The sequence below is a fragment of the Corythoichthys intestinalis genome, chromosome 9, assembly GCF_030265065.1.
Source record: "Corythoichthys intestinalis isolate RoL2023-P3 chromosome 9, ASM3026506v1, whole genome shotgun sequence".
Classification (NCBI taxonomy): domain Eukaryota; kingdom Metazoa; phylum Chordata; class Actinopteri; order Syngnathiformes; family Syngnathidae; genus Corythoichthys; species Corythoichthys intestinalis.
In genome coordinates this window covers 33,395,263-33,415,567 of record NC_080403.1, presented here as the reverse complement: position 1 = coordinate 33,415,567, position 20,305 = coordinate 33,395,263, and the positions used below count along the sequence as shown (strand labels likewise).

The 20,305-nt window shown below is 38.9% G+C and overlaps 1 protein-coding gene across 2 annotated transcripts in view; it reads left to right on the top strand.

Annotated features, from left to right (window-relative positions):
- Positions 1 to 19,698, top strand: part of cdh4 (cadherin 4, type 1, R-cadherin (retinal)) — a 411,266-nt gene extending 391,568 nt beyond the window's left edge. For both annotated transcript variants that reach the window (XM_057846061.1, XM_057846060.1), the window contains exons 12-16: positions 8,218 to 8,454; positions 9,330 to 9,563; positions 11,305 to 11,444; positions 12,530 to 12,694; positions 18,272 to 19,698. In XM_057846061.1, coding sequence (XP_057702044.1) covers positions 8,218 to 8,454; positions 9,330 to 9,563; positions 11,305 to 11,444; positions 12,530 to 12,694; positions 18,272 to 18,478 — 983 coding nt within the window. In that variant the 3' untranslated portion in view covers positions 18,479 to 19,698. The remainder of the gene's footprint in view (positions 1 to 8,217; positions 8,455 to 9,329; positions 9,564 to 11,304; positions 11,445 to 12,529; positions 12,695 to 18,271) is intronic.
- Positions 19,699 to 20,305: the final 607 nt, after the last annotated feature.

The following is a 20,305-nucleotide window of genomic DNA, read 5'->3' as shown; positions in this document are numbered from 1 at the left end:
AAGAAAAAACGCCACTCTTACTGCGCTACTTTGGGCGACACAATAGTTGTTACATTTTTCCTCTTTATTCTACATATTAAATATATATTTTTTTTTTTTTAAATCAGCGATGCCAAGAGCAGAGACGTGCCTGGTGTATTACCAGGGTAGCTTTACCGATTCCACCAATGAGACGTTGCAACAATAATCACAAGACTCCACTATACCAATCAGACACAAGCTTGCCGTTCTATCTTAACGCAAGCCTGTTCCATCATGTGGTGTCTTTAAAGCAACGTAAAAAAATGAAGTATTTGATATACAGCGCTGCCCTCAACATGACTCAAAAGCACGGATTTTAACCTCCCTCCTTATTTTTATTTGGCACCGATTGACCACAGCAAACCGGAGATATGATCCTTTTACTATGAAAGAACTCTTCACTATTCAAACTCGGAACTATTTTCTCCACCAGAGGGCAGGCATGCTCTCTGGACAAATAATAACTCATTTATGTAATTTTTTTTCTCGTCGGAATTCAATGGTTTTTTTTTTCCCCCTTTGGCTTAATATGGTTATGTAATGGGTTTTTGTACAGGATCATTATAACAATAGTCCATAAAGATAACTTTGTGCTCAGAAAAAAAAATACCATTGTTTAAAAAAAAAATATATATATATATATATATATATATATATATATATATATATATATTAGGGCTGTCAAACGATTAAAATTTTTAATCGAGTTAATTACAGCTTAAAAATTAATTAATCGTAATTAATCGCAATTAATCGCAATTCAAACCATCTATAAAATATGCCATATTTTTCTGTAAATTATATATATATTCTGTAAAATAAATTGTTGGAATGGAAAGATAAGACACAAGATGGATATATACATTCAACATACGGTACATAAGGACTGTAGTGGGCATTTCACTCTACTGTCATTTAAATCTGTCTATGCTGTCCTCACTCCGAAGCGTCTACTTTTTCCAAAGCTAGACAGACTTAATAATCAGACTTCTTCCTTTTCCATCTGATTTATTAATAAAATGGCCTCAAACCATTGTCCTCTTTAGACCGTCGTAAAACTACAAAAAAAAAAGGACACAAGCATTGCATTAGCAACAACGTTAGCTTAGCACGCTATACAGGTTCACTAAACATAAACAAAAAGCGTCTCATACAAAAAATATAAAATTTCGCTTACTAACATAATATGTACATTCTTTACAACAACCATACTTACGGACAAATCTTGTCCAAGGATCATATAAGCACAACATTACAACGTAGGCGTCAGCCCGAGACGTCATGCAGCCATATTGAACTGGCAAGAAAACAATAAACCATGTCGCAAAGCGACCACAAGAGTTCGCTGTTAGACAGCACAAAAAGCCTTGCTGTAAAACTTACCAAAAGGCAGAATACTGTCTGAGCGGGACATGTGCGTTAATTGCGTCAAATATTTTAACGTGATTAATTTTAAAAAATTAATTACCGCCCGTTAACGCGATAATATATATATATATATATATATATATATATATATATATATATATATATATATATATATATATATATATATATATATATATATATATATATACAGTGCCTTGCAAAAGTATTCGGCCCCCTTGAATCTTGCAACCTTTCGCCACATTTCAGGCTTCAAACATAAAGATATGAAATTTAATTTTTTTGTCAAGAATCAACAACAAGTGGGACATAATCGTGAAGTGGAACAACATTTATTGGATAATTTAAACTTTTTTAACAAATAAAAAACTGAAAAGTGTGGCGTGCAATATTATTCGGCCCCTTTACTTTCAGTGCAGCAAACTCACTCCAGAAGTTCAGTGAGGATCTCTGAATGATCCAATGTTGTCCTAAATGACCGATGATGATAAATAGAATCCACTTGTGTGTAATCAAGTCTCCGTATAAATGCACCTGCTCTTTGATAGTCTCAGGGTTCTGTTTAAAGTGCAGAGAGCATTATGAAAACCAAGGAACACACCAGGCAGGTCCGAGATACTGTTGTGGAGAAGTTTAAAGCCGGATTTGGATACAAAAAGATTTCCCAAGCTTTAAAAATCTCAAGGAGCACTGTGCAAGCCATCATATTGAAATGGAAGGAGCATCAGACGACTGCAAATCTATCAAGACCCGGCCGTCCTTCCAAACTTTCTTCTCAAACAAGGAGAAAACTGATCAGAGATGCAGCCAAGAGGCCCATGATCACTCTGGATGAACTGCAGAGATCTACAGCTGAGGTGGGAGAGTCTGTCCATAGGACAACAATCAGTCGTACACTGCACAAATCTGGCCTTTATGGAAGAGTGGCAAGAAGAAAGCCATTTCTCAAAGATATCCATTAAAAGTCTCGTTTAAAGTTTGCCACAAACCACCTGGGAGACACACCAAACATGTGGAACAAGGTGCTCTGGTCAGATGAAACCAAAATTGAACTTTTTGGCCACAATGCAAAACGATATGTTTGGCGTAAAAGCAACACAGCTCATCACCCTGAACACACCATCCCCACTGTCAAACATGGTGGTGGCAGCATCATGGTTTGGGCCTGCTTTTCTTCAGCAGGGACAGGGAAGATGGTTAAAATTGACGGGAAGATGGATGCAGCCAAATACAGGAACATTCTGGAAGAAAACCTGTTGGTATCTGCACAATACCTGCGACTGGGACGGAGATTTATCTTCCAACAGGACAATGATCCAAAACATAAAGCCAAATCTACAATGGAATGGTTCAAAAATAAACGTATCCAGGTGTTAGAATGGCCAAGTCAAAGTCCAGACCTGAATCCAATCGAGAATCTGTGGAAAGAGCTGAAGACTGCCGTTCACAAACACTCTCCATCCAACCTCACTGAGCTCGAGCTGTTTTGCAAGGAAGAATGGGCAAGAATGTCAGTCTCTCGATGTGCAAAACTGATAGAAACATACCCCAAGCGACTTGCAGCTGTAATTGGAGCAAAAGGTGGCGCTACAAAGTATTAACGCAAGGGGGCCGAATAATATTGCACGCCCCACTTTTCAGTTTTTTATTTGTTAAAAAAGTTTAAATTATCCAATAAATTTTGTTCCACTTCACGATTGTGTCCCACTTGTTGTTGATTCTTGACAAAAAATTAAAATTTTATATCTTTATGTTTGAAGCCTGAAATGTGGCGAAAGGTTGCAAGGTTCAAGGGGGCCGAATACTTTTGCAAGGCACTGTATATATATATATATATATATATATACTAGGGCTGTCAAACAATTAAAATTTTTAATCAGGTTAATTACAGCTTAAAAATTAATTAATCGTAATTAATCGCAATTAATCGCAATTCAAACCATCTATAAAATATGCCATATTTTTCTGTAAATTATATATATATTCTGTAAAATAAATTGTTGGAATGGAAAGATAAGACACAAGATGGATATATACATTCAACATACGGTACATAAGGACTGTAGTGGGCATTTCACTCTACTGTCATTTAAATCTGTCTATGCTGTCCTCACTCCGAAGCGTCTACTTTTTCCAAAGCTAGACAGACCTAATAATCAGACTTCTTCCTTTTCCATCTGATTTATTAATAAAATGGCCTCAAACCATTGTCCTCTTTAGACCGTCGTAAAACTACAGAAAAAAAAGTACACAAGCATTGCATTAGCAACAACGTTAGCTTAGCACGCTATACAGGTTCACTAAACATAAACAAAAAGCGTCTCATACAAAAAATATAAAATTTCGCTTACTAACATAATATGTACATTCTTTACAACAACCATACTTACGGAAAAATCTTGTCCAAGGATCATATAAGCACAACATTACAACGTAGGTGTCAGCCCGAGACGTCATGCAGCCATATTGAACTGGCAAGAAAACAATAAACCATGTCACAAAGCGACCACAAGAGTTCGCTGTTAGACAGCACAAAAAGCCTTGCTGTAAAACTTACCAAAAGGCAGAATACTGTCTGAGCGGGACAATATATATATATATAAGCAGTTACTCACAATGTTACTCATTGCTTGAGTATTTTCACCAAATATTTTTTTTACTTTTACTTAAGTACATTTTTTGGACGACTACTTTTACTTGAGTAATATTATTTTGAAGTCACTCTACTCTTACTTGAGTAAAATTTTTGGCTACTCTCCCCACCTCTGCTTATGAATCGGTATGCTTTCACGCAAGCAATGAAATGCACGTGCCCTGCAGCTGTGTGTATGTATGAGTAGGTGATTATACAGTACATTTACAGTATATAATTTTTACAATCATAACAGCCCTCTGATGAAAACCATAACTAGAATGTGGCCCAAGGCGAAAATGAGTTTGACACCCCTGCGCTTTTAATATTCCCAATAGTACGCAATTAAAGCATAGCGCATAAACAGAATCTCTTGACTTCTCTTACGTGATTACCATACTTAATTAGGTCAATTAGTCGCATTATTCCTGTCTCGTACAGTATTGTACTTTCAAATTTTGAAACTGCAGTTTTAACAGCGCAGTAGTACCCCACATGCATCAAATTTTTTAAATATTGTAAAATGGCGTGTCTTAAAATGGTGAACTTAATGTCATTCGGTTGTGAGTGATGGTACATTTTATACCTAGCCATTCTATGGCTTGTCATATAGAGTCTTGTTAAACATGTGATGAGCAAATAATAATAAAATAAATGTCAATTGTAAACAGCCAGCATTCGCCACAACACTCTGCAACAACCTAATGGCAACAATAGAGCAGCCTCCTCTGTGTAAGGTGTTATTATTCCAAGGGGAAATGAAGCACACCAACTCATGCTAAAAGTGTCATCTGTCTATCGATTGTGGTGCCCAGTGTCAACAAGACTACATTATTCACTTTGACTTGAATTGGTTTTACTTATTCAACTGTAGTGGCACACAAAAAGGAAACAATAAAGCACCAAACCAATCATAATTGACAAGACCATCAAATGGCCCTAGGTCTTTTTGCAACAAACCTTTACATAGTTGATGCACCAAGTTGCTGTCTGAAAGAAAAACAGTGTTAAAGTAGCACTGATGAGCTGCCGGTGGAAACTGTCTTTTACGCATCAGTAACTTAGTTCAGATTCCTGACAGCGTGTGGTGGTGGTGGTGGTGGTGGAGTGGGCGGGGGTTCGAGCTGCTCAAGGCAACATTATACACTATGGTCTGTTTCGTTCAGCAGAGCAGCACATGTAGTTTCCTCGTCCATGTCTTGTTGTTTGAATGTCATGGCCTTCAGAGATTGTCTTTTATCCATTTTCACTATTAAAGCACTGAATATCATTTGTCCAACACAATCATGCCAATATTGCCGCCCTTTCATCCAGTCCAAAAGACTCAATAATATTTGCTCCAACAAATATGAACTATGGCTCTTGAAGCACCTCCACTACCTTTCTACAACTGAATGGAATTATAATGAGGGATTTTCCACCCAACAGCTCTTGTTGACAGACAGCTACCTCTCTCCATGGCATCTTGAAAACTGTCATTTTGCATTCAAAAAGCAAGATACCATTCGAGCTTTGGGTGTGTTTCCAACCTGGAGAGCATAAATTGTCAAGTTTTTCCACAACAACTCAGGCTAGTGCTGTTCTAACCAAGCCTTGTTGAACCAGTTGCAATCGATTTGATGCCAGAGAAGGTCTGAACCAATGTCAACAAATGTCTGATTAAATTAAAGGTTTCCCATTCAAATTGTCTATTTGCAACTTGTGTATACAGTGGGTCAGACAAGTATTTAGTCAACCATCAATTGTGCAAGTTCTCCTACTTGAAAAGATTAGAAAGGCCTGTAATTGTCAACATGGGTAAACCTCAACCATGAGAGACAGAATGTGGGGGGAAAAAATAGAAAACCACATTGTTTGATTTTTAAAGAATTTATTTCAAAATTAGAGTGGAAAATAAACATTTGGTCACCTACAAACAAGCAAGATTTCTGGTTGTCAAAGGGGTCTAACTTCTTCTAACGAGGTCTAACGAGGCTCCACTCGTTACCTGTATTAATGGCACCTGTTTTAACTCATTATTGGTATAAAAGACACCTGTCCACAAACTCAGTCAGTTACACTCCAAACTTCACTATGGCCAAGACCAAAGAGCTGTCGAAGGACACCAGAGACAAAATCGTAGACCTGCACCCAGCTGGGAAGACTGAATCTGCAATTGGTAAAATGCTTGGTGTAAAGAAATCAACTGTGGGAGCAATTATTAGAAAATGGAAGACATACAAGACCACTGATAATCTCCCTCGATCTGGGGCTCCATGCAAGATCTCACCCCATGGCATCAAAATGATAACAAGAACGGTGAGCAGCAATCCCAGAACCACACGGGGGGACCTAGTGAATGACCTACAGAGAGCTGGGACCACAATAACAAAGGCTACTACCAGTAACACAATGCGCCGCCAGGAACTCAAATCCTGCACTGCCAGACGTGTCCCCCTGCTGAAGCCAGTGCACGTCCAGGCCCGTCTGCAGTTCGCTAGAGAGCATTTGGATGATCCAGAAGAGGACTGGGAGAATGTGTTATGGTCAGATGAAACCAAAATAGAACTTTTTGCTAGAAACACAGGTTCTCATGTTTGGAGGAGAAAGAATACTGAATTGCACCATACCCACTGTGAAGCATTGGGGTGGAAACATCATGCTTTGGGGCTGTTTTTCTGCAAAGGGACCAGGACGACTGATCTGTGTAAAGGGAAGAATGAATGGGGCCATGTATCGAGAGATTTTGAGCGAAAATCTCCGTCCATTAGCAAGGGCATTGAAGATGAGACGTGGCTGGGTCTTTCAGCATGACAATGATCCCAAACACACAGCCTGGGCAACAAATGAGTGGCTTCGTAAAAAGCATTTCAAAGTCCTGGAGTGGCCTAGCCAGTCTCCAGATCTCAATCCCATAGAGAATCTGTGAAGGGAGTTGAAAGTCCGTGTTGCCCAACGACAGCCCCAAAACATCACTGCTCTAGAGGAGATCTGCATGGAAGAATGGGCCAAAATACCAGCAACAGTGTGTGAAAAACTTGTAAAGAGTTTCAGAAAACGTTTGACCTCCGTTATTGCCAACAAAGGGTACATAACAAAGTATTGAGATGAACTTTTGGTATTGACCAAATACTTATTTTCCACCAAGAATTGCAAATAAATTCTTTAAAAATCAAACAATGTGATTTTCTGTTTTGTTTTTCCACATTCTGTCTCTCATGGTTGAGATTTACCCATGTTGACAATTACAGGCCTCTCTAATATTTTCAAGTGGGAGAACTTGCACAATTAGTGGTTGACTAAATACTTATTTGCCCCACTGTATTATAGACCATTGAGCAGCACTAAAGTGTATAAATGTTCAGCTTGTCACCCAGTTAGTTGGAATTGATGAATATAGTTGAATGTAATATTGACGGGGAGGAAAGCACCTTTAGTATTCAGCACACCCTTTTATTTTATGTTGTCAAGCCCGTCTCTTCCCAAAAAGCCGAGTTCAGGCTAGGCGATAACGCTAATGTACCGGTCCATTGTTGCCGTCCTCCATGCCTCTTGCTCTTTGTTGACGTAATTGCTGCATGAATTCTGATTTGGGGGATTTGACAGTTCGGACCGCAGTCACATTCTGGAAAAATGTAGCCTAGATCGGATTTAAACCTCATACGAAAGTGACCCAGACCGGACTTGAAATGGTCTCCTTCTATGCGATATGTCACGTTCAGACCGTCAACTTAATGCCTCACTCGAGTCAGAAAAACACGAAAAAATCGGATTTGTGCATTAACACCTGCGGTATGAACTTAGCCAAAGGTACACTGTACAGTCTTGTAGCAAGTAGAGGCTATTGTAGCTGCAAAGTGTAGAAATTTTATTGTTTAGTTTCTATTAAAGCCTAAAACTTTTTCTCAATGATCTTTGTTACCAAAATTTGTCAAATTCCAGTTTATCCTTAGCCATGATAAACAACCTGGCACTCCCAAAAAATAAACAATATGTCCCTCAAGCCATAGTTTGTGCATTTAGATAACAGTACAAGAGTCAAACTGCCTTAAACTCGTCTCTTTGTTTCTTGTGCCATCTGCATTTTAATATCACCTCAATTGCTTCCCCTTGTTTCTACATCACTCTTTTAATGTTTATCCTGCTGCCTGATTTGATCAAATTGTTCTCCTCCTCTCTATCCTCCCTCCATCATCCAGGTTCGCCTCAAGCCAGTGGGACAGGAACCCTGCAAATCTACCTGATTGATGTTAACGACAACCCACCAGTGCTGATACCCCAGGAGTCCCAAGTGTGTCAACGGCCACGCCCCAACTCGAGGATAAATATTACAGCTTCGGACGCTGACTCTGACCCAAATGTGGGGCCATTCGGTTTTGACCTACCTTCCTCTCCTCCCAGTTTGCGCCACAATTGGACTATTACCAGACTCAGCGGTAAGATCATGCTTTACATTGGCATCAATAGATCCACAAATTTCCCCGTAATGTTAATGAAATAAATTCTGCCATTGAATAGCAGAGTATTGCTTTTGAGCTTCTCAAGTCAAACTTTAGCAATATGTTTCACAGTGAAAGATACAGGTTGCATCCACCGTTGACATATGATCTATCATTTGTGATAAATAAGATCTATTCACATCTCTTTGTTCCCCGAGTAACCCATCTGTCAACTAATCCACCCAGATGGATGTGTCACAACAGTTGCCGTAAGGACAAATCTGATCACATCCTTGAATTCTTCTCCCTCAGGGGCTCCATGTCTTCATGTACCTGATACATGAATGATGCAACTTTCATTGTGTCGTATATCGTTGTTGGGTGTCCTTACCTCAGACATAATGAGGGGGGAGAAGGGCAGGTGTTGGCTTTATTCGTAATGAACGACAGTGCACCATATAGCGATATCTCGGCTAACTTTCGAAACTTTCTCTTCATCAGCGCGTTGCCTTTTTATTTTCTTTCTATGAGAACGTAGGTTTTAACTTTATTTAGGTGGCCAAAATATGCCTGATCATAAAAACAACAAATTGCAACTCGCCACCAGGGGGCTCGAAAACACATAACATGCAAACAACCTGGCATTTTAACAGATTTAGTGTAGGTTTTTGGGCTGTGGAACAAATTAATGGAATTATAATGTATTCCTATGGGAAAATCCTGTTCGACATACGATCATTTCGACATAAAATCAAGGTCTTGGTACGAATTAACTTCGTATGTAGAGGTACCACTGTATTTTTATTTGGCAACAGCGTGTCTTCAAGTCGCTTTCTTGACATTCACTTAATGTCCTCTCATACTCTCTCCAGGTGACCATGCTCAGTTGAGGTTAAGAATTCCTTACCTGGAGGCCGGCGTGTACGAGGTTCCTATTACCGTGTCTGACTCTGGGAACCCTCAACTCTCCAACCGCTCTCTGATCAGGATTAAAGTGTGTCCCTGTGACGACAACGGGGACTGCAGCACCACAGGGGCAGTCGCGGCTACTGGCCTTGGCACGGGGGCCATCATCGCCATACTTATCTGTATAATTGTTCTACTCAGTAAGTACAATTTATTTCTCAGGTAAACTGTATCTTTTAAGGTATTTTGTGCAGTGAGGCAAATAAGTATATAGTCAACCACTACTTGTGCAAATTCTCACACTTGAAAATATTAGAGAGGCCTGTAATTGTCAACATGGGTAAACCTCAACCATGAGAGACAGAATGTGGAAAAAAAACAGAAAATCCCATTGTTTGATTTTTAAAGAATTTATTTCCAAATCATGGTGGAAAATAAGTATTTGGTCAATACCAAAAGTTCATCTCAATACTTTGTTATGTACCCTTTGTTGACAATAACAGAGGCCAAACGTTTTCTGTAACTCTTCACAAGCTTTTTACACACCGTTGCTGGTATTTTGGCCCATTCCTCCATGCAGATCTCCTCTAGAGCAGTGATGTTTTGGGGCTGTCGTTGGGCAACACGGACTTTCAACTCCGTCCACAGATTTTCTATGGGGTTGAGATCTGGAGACTGGCTATGCCACTCCAGGACCTTGAAATGCTTCTTACAAAGCCACTCCTTTGTTGCCCTGGCTGCGTGTTTGGGATCATTGTCATGCTGAAAGACCCAGCCACGTCTTATCTTCAATGCCCTTGCAGATGGAAGGAGATTTTCACTCAAAATCTCTCGATACATGGCCCCATTCATTCTTTCCTTTACACAGAACAGTCTTCCTGGTCCCTTTGCAGAAAAACAGCCCCAAAGCATGATGTTTCCACCCACATGCTTCACAGTGAGTATGGTGTTCTTCGGATGCATTTCAATATTCTTTCTCCTCCAAACACGAGAACCTGTGTTTCTACCAAAAGTTCGATTTTGGTTCCATCTGACCATAACACATTCTCCCAGTCCTCTTCTGGATCATCCAAATGCTCTCTAGCGAACCGCAGACGGGCCTGGACGTGTACTTTCTTTAGCAGAGGGACACTCCTGGCAGTGCAGGATTTGAGTCCCTGGCGGCGCATTGTGTTACTGATAGTAGCCTTTGTTACTGTGGTCCCAGCTCTCTGTAGGTCATTCACTAGGTCCCCCCGTGTGGTTCTGGGATTTTTGCTCACCGTTCTTGTTATCATTTTGATGCCACGGGGTGAGATCTTGCATGGAGCCCCGGATCGAGGGAGATTATAAGTGGTCTTGTATATCTTCCATTTTCTAATAATTGCTCCCACAGTTGATTTATTTACACCAAGCGTTTTACCTATTGTAGATTCAGTCTTCCCAGCCTGGTGCAGGTCTACAATTTTGGCTCTGGTGTCCTTCGACAGCTCTTTGGTCTTTGCCATAGTGAAGTTCGGAGTGTGACTGACTGAAATTGTTGACAGGTGTCTTTTATACCGATAATGAGTTAAAACAGGTGCCATTAATACAGGTAATGAGTGGAGCCTCGTAGACCTCTTTGACAAAAATCTTGCTTGTTTGTAGGTGACCAAATACTTATTTTCCACTCTAATTTGGAAATATATTCTTTAAAAATCAAACTGTGATTTTGTTTTGTTTTTCCACATTCTGTCTCTCATGGTTGAGGTTTACAGGCCTCTCTAATATTTTCAGGTGGGAGAACTTGCATAATTAGCGGTTGACTAAATACTTATTTGCCCCACTGTAAGTGTGTAATTTACCTCCAAAACCAAAACTTTGATCTTACATGCTATTTTCAATATCTAAAACGCAGTTTTAAAAAAATGGTGTTTGTATATGCATCTCACCCACTGATGTTTTGCTGCCTGTTCCTTGCAGGCATGGTTCTCTTGTTTGTTGTGTGGATGAAGCGCAGAGAGAAGGAGAAGCAGGCAAAGCCGCTGCTGATCGACCCTGAAGACGATGTCAGAGACAATATCCTCAAATATGATGAGGAAGGGGGAGGAGAGGAAGATCAGGTATGTTGTGAATGGATTCACCACCAGCCAAAATCATAAAATGCTGTTATCAGACACGGGCATCGTTGACATGATGAACACAAAACTCCCATTAACTTTCTGAATAAAAGCGGGAGACTAACTCCCTGGTGGTGTACAACAGCGCAATACTTGGCAAATTGAGGTCAGCAAGACTGCATGTTTATTTTATGTAGAGCAGAAAATGCTTTTCTCATAGAAAGATGAATTTGCTCTCTGAGCTCAAATATAGGCTGCTGGTCAAGAATTATGCTTTTTTTTCCCCTCTCTCTCACAAATGCGTTCCCTGGTCAAGAATTCCCAGAGATACTCCAAAGTGATGTTGTGAGTGGAGAAAGTGGAAACAATGACTGCCATAGGGACGTAAAGCTACTGTTTGTTTTCTGTCAGTGTTCTTACAAGTTGCACCACTGCTTTAACTTACTTTAGCATTGTGTTTGTCTAAATACAAGTAAAAACTTAAACACCGTAGTTAATCACATTGTTTTAATACTCTTTTCCCACACAGTTGTGTGCAATTACTGTAAATAATCTTTCAACGCTTGTGTGACAATTTATGATATAGAAGCTAGTTATTTATGCTGACCTATGACACATGACCTTGGCCTTACAGAGATTAATGCTGAATACTAATTTAAAAAAGCAAACACTTCACAATAATTAACATATGAATAGCAACCGTTTATGTGTAACATTAATTGTGGTTCGATATTATGTGGGTGTATGCCTACGATGAGTAATGTTTGATGTTCACTTTCACAAATGCAGGAGACAATTTGTCTCAGAGACTATCAACCATCTTGTCACACTTTGCTGCATTTTGGTTAAAAAGCTTTTTTATCAACGTTGACGCAAATGGGAAAAATGACTGGCAATTTGGAGTTACTTTGTCCTGAATATGATAATGATGATGTCATTACTATGTAAAATATACATAGTGGCCCTGACGCAAGAAGAACGGTCGTCATCACTTTTCTCCTCATTACGATGCTCATCTCAGCATGGGGCAGATTCGTAAAGCAGTTTTATGCAAGTATTGCATTTTTCTCCCCATGGTCTTTATCCAGGACTATGACCTGAGTCAGCTCCAGCAGCCAGAGTCTCTGGACCACATCATCAATAAGCCGACGGGAGTACGCAGAGTGGACGAGAGGCCTGTCATCCCTGAGTCGCAATATCCAGTCAGACCCAGTCTCCCCCACCCTGGAGATATTGGAGATTTCATTCATGACGTATGAACAAAAACTTTTTTTTTTTTTTTTTTTTTGTCTGTGCAAAAACAAAAAATCTAGGATCATCGATGACTACACTGTGTCTCACTGGCAGTGTTGTTAATCTTACTTTAAAAAAGTAATTAATTATAGTTACAAATTACTTCTCCCAAAAGTAATTGCGTGAGTAACTCAGTTACCTGAATGTAAGAGTAATTAGTTACTTGGCAAACTGGTGATAATTTTCATGTTTTTTTTTTTTTTTCCACATTAAAAAAAAAAAAAAAAAAAAAACAGGTCTAGGGCTGCAGCTATCGATTATTTTAGAAGTCGATTAATCGATGAACTAGCTAGTTCGAATAATCGAGTAATTGGATAAGGAACATGAAAAATTAAAATACCTGAGCTGAGCCTCAAACGGTATAAAAAAATACATCGATGACGATCTAAGTCCAACAAAAGAACAATTGGCTAACTTAAATAGCAAAAGTCCGCTAGCTTAAATGCTATAAAATGCTAATGTTTTTTTACAATGCTCCTAACAATTGGTTTAGACACATATTCCCACAAAAAACGGCTCAATATACCTATAAACTAAATTATGAATACATTAAAAAACATGAGCTCAAACAAAAACTTAGCTTACGTTGGTCTTGACGGGGAGCAGTTGGATTCAGCCATGTGAAATGATGCAGACCAGAGATCAGTGTGTCCACCCTAATCAATAAAACTAAATGCAAAAAATTTCAAAATAAGCCAGTACAGCACTTTAATTAAATGAATATTCGGAGCAGCAAAATTTAATTCGAATATTTTTTTTCTAATCGAATACTCGAGTTAATCGATTAATCGTTGCAGCACTACATAGGTCACACTATGTAAAGTTTAAAAGGTTTTTGGGACAATTGGCCCTAGCCCAATTCTTTACCCTTTACCCTGAATCAACTGTTAAAAGTTGTTAAAATTGCTCCCATAATTGCATTAGTTCTCTTCTGTCTACTTTTGACATGTGGAAGTTTTAAAACTATTTAAAACTGTTTCATCATTTAAAGATAGATTCAAGATTTTGCCGATTTAGGAGTATTTTCGATAAAAAGTTACCGTACTTAGGTTCGCTAGGAAGGGTCTCTACAACAGAGCCTTCCTAAGAAGTCTACTGCTTTAAGATGGTGGCTATTTACTAATGCATCTAGTTCCTATACTGTACATGTTGCTAATGCTGTCGTGTCATTTCGCATCTAGTTCTATATATCTATATATGTGTGTGTGTGTATATATATATATATATATATATATATATGTGTGTGTGTATGTACATATATATATATACAGTGCCTTGCAAAAGTATTCGGCCCCCTTGAATCTTGCAACCTTTCACCACATTTCAGGCTTCAAACATATAGATATGAAATTTAATTTTTTTGTCAAGAATCAACAACAAGTGGGACACAATCGTGAAGTGGAACAATATTTATTGGATAATTTAAACTTTTTTAACAAATAAAAAACTGAAAAGTGGGGCGTGCAATATTATTCGGCCCCTTTACTTTCAGTGCAGCAAACTCACTCCAGAAGTTCAGTGAAGATCTCTGAATGATCCATTGTTGTCCTAAATGACCGATGATGATAAATAGAATCCACCTTTGTGTAATCAAGTCTCCGTATAAATGCACCTGCTCTGTGATAGTCTCAGGGTTCTGTTTAAAGTGCAGAGAGCATTATGAAAACCAAGCAACACACCAGGCAGGTCCGAGATACTGTTGTGGAGAAGTTTAAAGCCGGATTTGGATACAAAAAGATTTCCCAAGCTTTAAACATCTCAAGGAGCATTGTGCAAGCCATCATATTGAAATGGAAGGAGCATCAGACCACTGATAATCTACCAAGACCCGGCCGTTCTTCCAAACTTTCTTCTCAAACAAGGAGAAAACTGATCAGAGATGCAGCCAAGAGGCCCATGATCACTCTGGATGAACTGCAGAGATCTACAGCTGAGGTGGGAGAGTCTGTCCATAGGACAACAATCAGTCGTACACTGCACAAATCTGGCCTTTATGGAAGAGTGGCAAGAAGAAAGCCATTTCTCAAAGATATCCATAAAAAGTCTCGTTTAAAGTTTGCCACAAGCCACCTGGGAGACACACCAAACATGTGGAAGAAGGTGCTCTGGTCAGATGAAACCAAAATTGAACTTTTTGGCCACAATGCAAAACGATATGTTTGGCGTAAAAGCAACACAGCTCATCACCCTGAACACACCATCCCCACTGTCAAACATGGTGGTGGCAGCATCATGGTTTGGGCCTGTTTTTCTTCAGCAGGGACAGGGAAGATGGATGCAGCCAAATACAGGAACATTCTGGAAGAAAACCTGTTGGTATCTGCACAAGACCTGAGACTGGGACGGAGATTTATCTTCCAACAGGACAATGATCCAAAACATAAAGCCAAATCTACAATGGAATGATTCAAAAATAAACGTATCCAGGTGTTAGAATGGACAAGTCAAAGTTCAGACCTGAATCCAATCGAGAATCTGTGGAAAGAGCTGAAGACTGCTGTTCACAAACACTCTCCATCCAACCTCACTGAGCTCGAGCTGTTTTGCAAGGAAGAATGGGCAAGAATGTCAGTCTCTCGATGTGCAAAACTGATAGAAACATAGCCCGAGCGACTTGCAGCTCTAATTGGAGCAAAAGGTGGCGCTACAAAGTATTAACGCAAGGGGGCCGAATAATATTGCACGCCCCACTTTTCAGTTTTTTATTTGTTAAAAAAGTTTAAATTATCCAATAAATTTTGTTCCACTTCACGATTGTGTCCCACTTGTTGTTGATTCTTGACAAAAAATTAAAATTTTATATCTTTATGTTTGAAGCCTGAAATGTGGCGAAAGGTTGCAAGGTTCAAGGGGGCCGAATACTTTTGCAAGGCACTGTATGTATATATGTATATATATATATATATATATATATATACTGGACTGTCTCAGGAAATTAGAATACACAATATTCTAATTTTTTGAGACAGTCCTGTAAGCCCCGCGGTGCGTTCAGGTACACCACACAAAATACAACTGCCACATTAGAACCTGAATTGTTACATAATTACAGGTATTATTATTATTATTATTATTATTATTATTATTATTATTAGTATTACCGTATTGACCCGAATATAAGAAGGCCCTGATTATAAGACGACCCCCTCTTTTTCAAGACTCAAGTTTGAAAAAAGACTTTTTGAACACCAAAAAACAGAAAATAATTACAGTACATCCGAAACAAATGATTATAACAATGTATTTGAGAGAAAAAGCATGTTATTTTGCTTCATTCAAATCTTAATATCTGAATATTGAAATATGTAAACTATAGTGCAATCACATTCGTAAATGAATGGCTTCTGGTTTTTAAGATGTAAATAAACTATTGTGATAAAACAACAAAATTGCAATAACTGCATTAACCATCAAAGTGAAGTCTAACTGTAACTGTAGTCTTGAAACAAATCTGAATAAGGATAAACATTGGAATAAAATAATGCAAACGGGTTAAACTTGAGAGTAGCTGAGAGTTGTCATGACAGAACATAGCTTCAATGATATCTAGCGCCATCTAGCGTCGTTAATGGGGAGAGTAGCTGAGATGTGTCATGACAGAATTTCGCTTCAATGATATCTGGCGCCATCTCGCGTCGTGAATAGATGTATTTTCTAGACCGCAAATATAAGACGACCCCCTCTTTTTCAGTCTTATTTTAATGCAAAAAACATCTTATATTCGGGCCAATACGGTATTATATTATTATTCCGATTTTTATTCATAATTTGTTTGTTTTGCTCTTTGTAATTGCCATTTGCAATAGTAACAGCAGTATTTATTAAGGATTTAGTAAAGGTTTTCGGGCTGTAGGACGAATTAATGGAATTATAATGTATTCTTATGGGGAAATCCTGCTCAACATACGACCATTTCGACTTACAAACAAGGTCCTGGAACAAATTAATTTTGTATGTAGAGTAGAGCTGAAACGAATACTCAAGCAACTCGAGTAACTCGAGTTTAAAAACTGATCCGAGTAATTTTATTCACCTCGAGTAATCGTTTATTTTGACAGCTCTAAGCATCACGTTTTGCTCGGACTACTTTTAATGCGGGACAATGCGCTGATGTCACGTGCGTAGAGGAAGAAGCAAAAAAAAAAAAAAAAAAACTTACTGCAGCCGACAGCCGCTACAAACGACGCCGACGTTGCTAAATACTAGCCCGCACAATGCTCCGTTGGTAGCAGGTAAAGCGTCTGATGAGTCTCATAGAGATCACATGTATGTTGAACTAGATGCTTAATGACAGACTCGGCCGCGTCTGGGCAGCATTAGTGAACAGCCGCCATCTTAAAGCAGTAGAGCGCTAAGCGCTAATAAATAAGATTAACGTTACTGCCACTAGCTCAAGTAACGTTAGCCCTGCGTAAGGCTAGGTTTGTATTAATTATGACCACTTTCGATGCGTGGCTAACGTGTCTTACATACAGGCTTTAACATAACATAGCATTGTGGAGTGATGAGGGTGTAAAATAAAAACTCAATAATGCTAACTATCAATTTTAGCTCAGTAGTCATTGCTGGATAAAACACCAAGTAGCACTGGTCCCTAATGTGCTCCAATACAGCCTGTATCATACATTTATTTTGAACACTGCAAAAACTCGAAATCCTATCAGGACTTACAGTTTAGACTAACTTAAAACTTAACTAGAACTTAAAAATGGCTGGACACAAATAGAAATTCAATTGAAACACGTGGGAAAAAATCCTAACTTTTAAGTGATATGTGTTATCAAGCGTAACGGCATTTTTAGGTATTATATTTCTCTCTCTTTTTTTTTTTAATAAGGTCTAAATATTTTTTGAGTGAAAGCAGTGAATTACTCTTTTTTTATTCTAGTTACATCTGAGATGCAATTGTTGGCTGTTTTCAACAATATACATCGAAAATAAAGACATTGATTGACTGAAAATGGTTCAAGATTAGATGAAATGTCTTGTTTTCTCATGTATATTTATAATTGCTCTTCACCTAAAAATATATTTGTTTCATCCGATTACTTGATTAATCGATAGAATGTTCAGTCAATTACTCAAATACTAAAATATTCGATAGCTGCAGCCCTAATGTAGAGGTACCACTGTACTGACAAACCAATGCAATTTTGCATCAATTCGCTTAACAGGACTGTGGCATAAATCTTAAATTGGGTTTGCGCGAAGTAATTTTAACCTCATCAGAAACAGCCTTTCAGGGTCATCTTTGCAATAAAGATTGTTCTGTTTACACCAGGATTGATTAAACAATTAAATCGATGTCTGCTGACAATCCCAAACTTTCTGCTGATACTAGACATCATGGAGTTAGCTCTGTTATGTGCAATTATTTTTTAAGTTGGTATTTATTGGTATTATTATTATTGGTTTTTTTGTTTTTGATGGCAATTGACAACTGTTTAGTTTTCGCTGTTTTACTTGGGAATTACCTGCAATTGTCAGGCTAAACATTCTATCATGTATCAATAAATTGCTTACTTCTGTGTGTGCAGGGTCTTCGGGCAGCAGACAACGACCCAACAGCTCCCCCCTACGACTCCCTGCTGGTGTTTGACTACGAAGGAAATGGTTCAACTGCCGGATCAGTCAGCTCGCTCAACTCTACCAGCTCGGGGGATCAGGATTACGACTACCTCAACGACTGGGGCCCACGTTTCAAGAAGCTGGCTGACCTCTATGGAGGAGGGGAAGATGACTGAAAGCGGAGGAGGGGTTTAGTGGAAGGTGTAGGGGGCGGGGGGAGGTCTTTAAGTTGTTGCCAGGAGTCAGGGGAGGTGGGTCATTGGGATGGCTGACCCCAGGAAGCACGGGTAGAATCCAGGGGCATGACCCAGGCTCTACATGTGCAAAATGGACCCGTACACGGGCTGTATATGCTCACTGGAAGTCTGGAAACATGAATTCCACTGCAACTGTATTCTGGCTTTATACTTTTCAATGGCAAATCTGTTGGGTAATGTTCTTTTTTTTTCTTTTTGTGCTCTCACCGTGCTGGACCCCGAACTCTCTGGGGACAAATCAAGGCGGTCGTGAGAGGCGCACTTGCTGAACGTATGCTTTGATTGATTGTTTAAAAGAATACCATGTCTTGCTTTAGTCTCACACTGAAGAGAATGTTTTGGGGAGATGCCCTGTGACTCTTACTATCTCAACTTGAATTTCCTTAGAACAGAAGCACTGTCATTTTATAAAGTGCCTTTTGTGGTGTGATTTTTGTATCAGACTCCTGCTATCTCAGGATCGTTTGCCATTCATGCAGTACAGGGAAGGTCTTTTCTGTCATTGCCTCCCCTTCGCCCCTCAAACCAACCTTGCCTGTCACATACCCATACCACTCTTTTCCCTCAGTGTGGTCCTTGGTCAGAAGGGCACAAACAGGGCACATTTACTGCTCTCACGTGAAAAATTGCCCTAAGGGCAGTCTTCTCCAAGGACCTGTCCAGTTATCTGTCACAAACCTCTCCTGTTAAGATAAATACAGGGACTAACTGGAATTGAGTGACATCATTTTGATACTTTGGGATATGTAAATTGGTGGACAATGCCTGCCTTTCCTTTGCGGACTCATACATTTAGAGAGCCTTGATGTTGAGATGCTTGCTTGCCCTGTACGGTTGTTGTGTTGCTTTCTCCACAGTGTAAAGCTTGTGTTGGCATGATCTGAAGGAAGCGGGGACCTTAAAAGACTCGCAGTCAAGGCCTCTGACAAGTCCTGAAACATTATTGACACCTTTAACATTCCCGTTTTATACAGTCCAACAACAGTATTGAAAGGTGCATGATTTTTTTTTCAAGTTTTCTTCAAATCACTTGTTAGTAATTGGTGAGAATGTGAAAATAGTCAACAGAAACTGTATAAATATACTCTGTATAAAGACACTGAGAAAATAAAAAAATACTGTAACCTACACATTTTTTAAGTGTGGCTGACATTTGCGGATTATTTTCCTGCTTTGGTTTTGTTTTAAATGTTGGCTATAATAACGTATTGGCCCGAATATAAGACGGCCCTGATTATAAGACGACCCCCTCTTTTTCAAGACAAGTTTGAAAAAAGACTTTTGGAACACCAAATTAATTTTAATACAGAAAATAGTTACAGTACATCTGAAACAAATGATTATAACAATATATTTGAGAGAAAAAGCATGTTTTTGCCTCATTCGAATCTTAATATCTGAACATTTAAATATGTAAATTAAAGTGCAATCACATTCGTAAATGAATGGCGTCCGGTTTTTGAAATGTAAATAAACCATTCTATTGTGATAAAACAACAAAATTGAATAACTGCATTAACCAACAAAGTGAAGTCTAACTGTAACTGTAGTCTTGAAACAAATCATAATAAGGAAAAACATTGGAATAAAATAATGCAAACTGGTTAAACTTGAGAGTAGCTGAGATCTGTCATGACAGAAACATCGCTTCAATGATATCTGGCGCCATCTAGCGTTGTGAATGGGGAGAGTAGCTGAGATCTGTCATGATAGAACATCGCTTCAATGATACCTGGCGCCATCTAG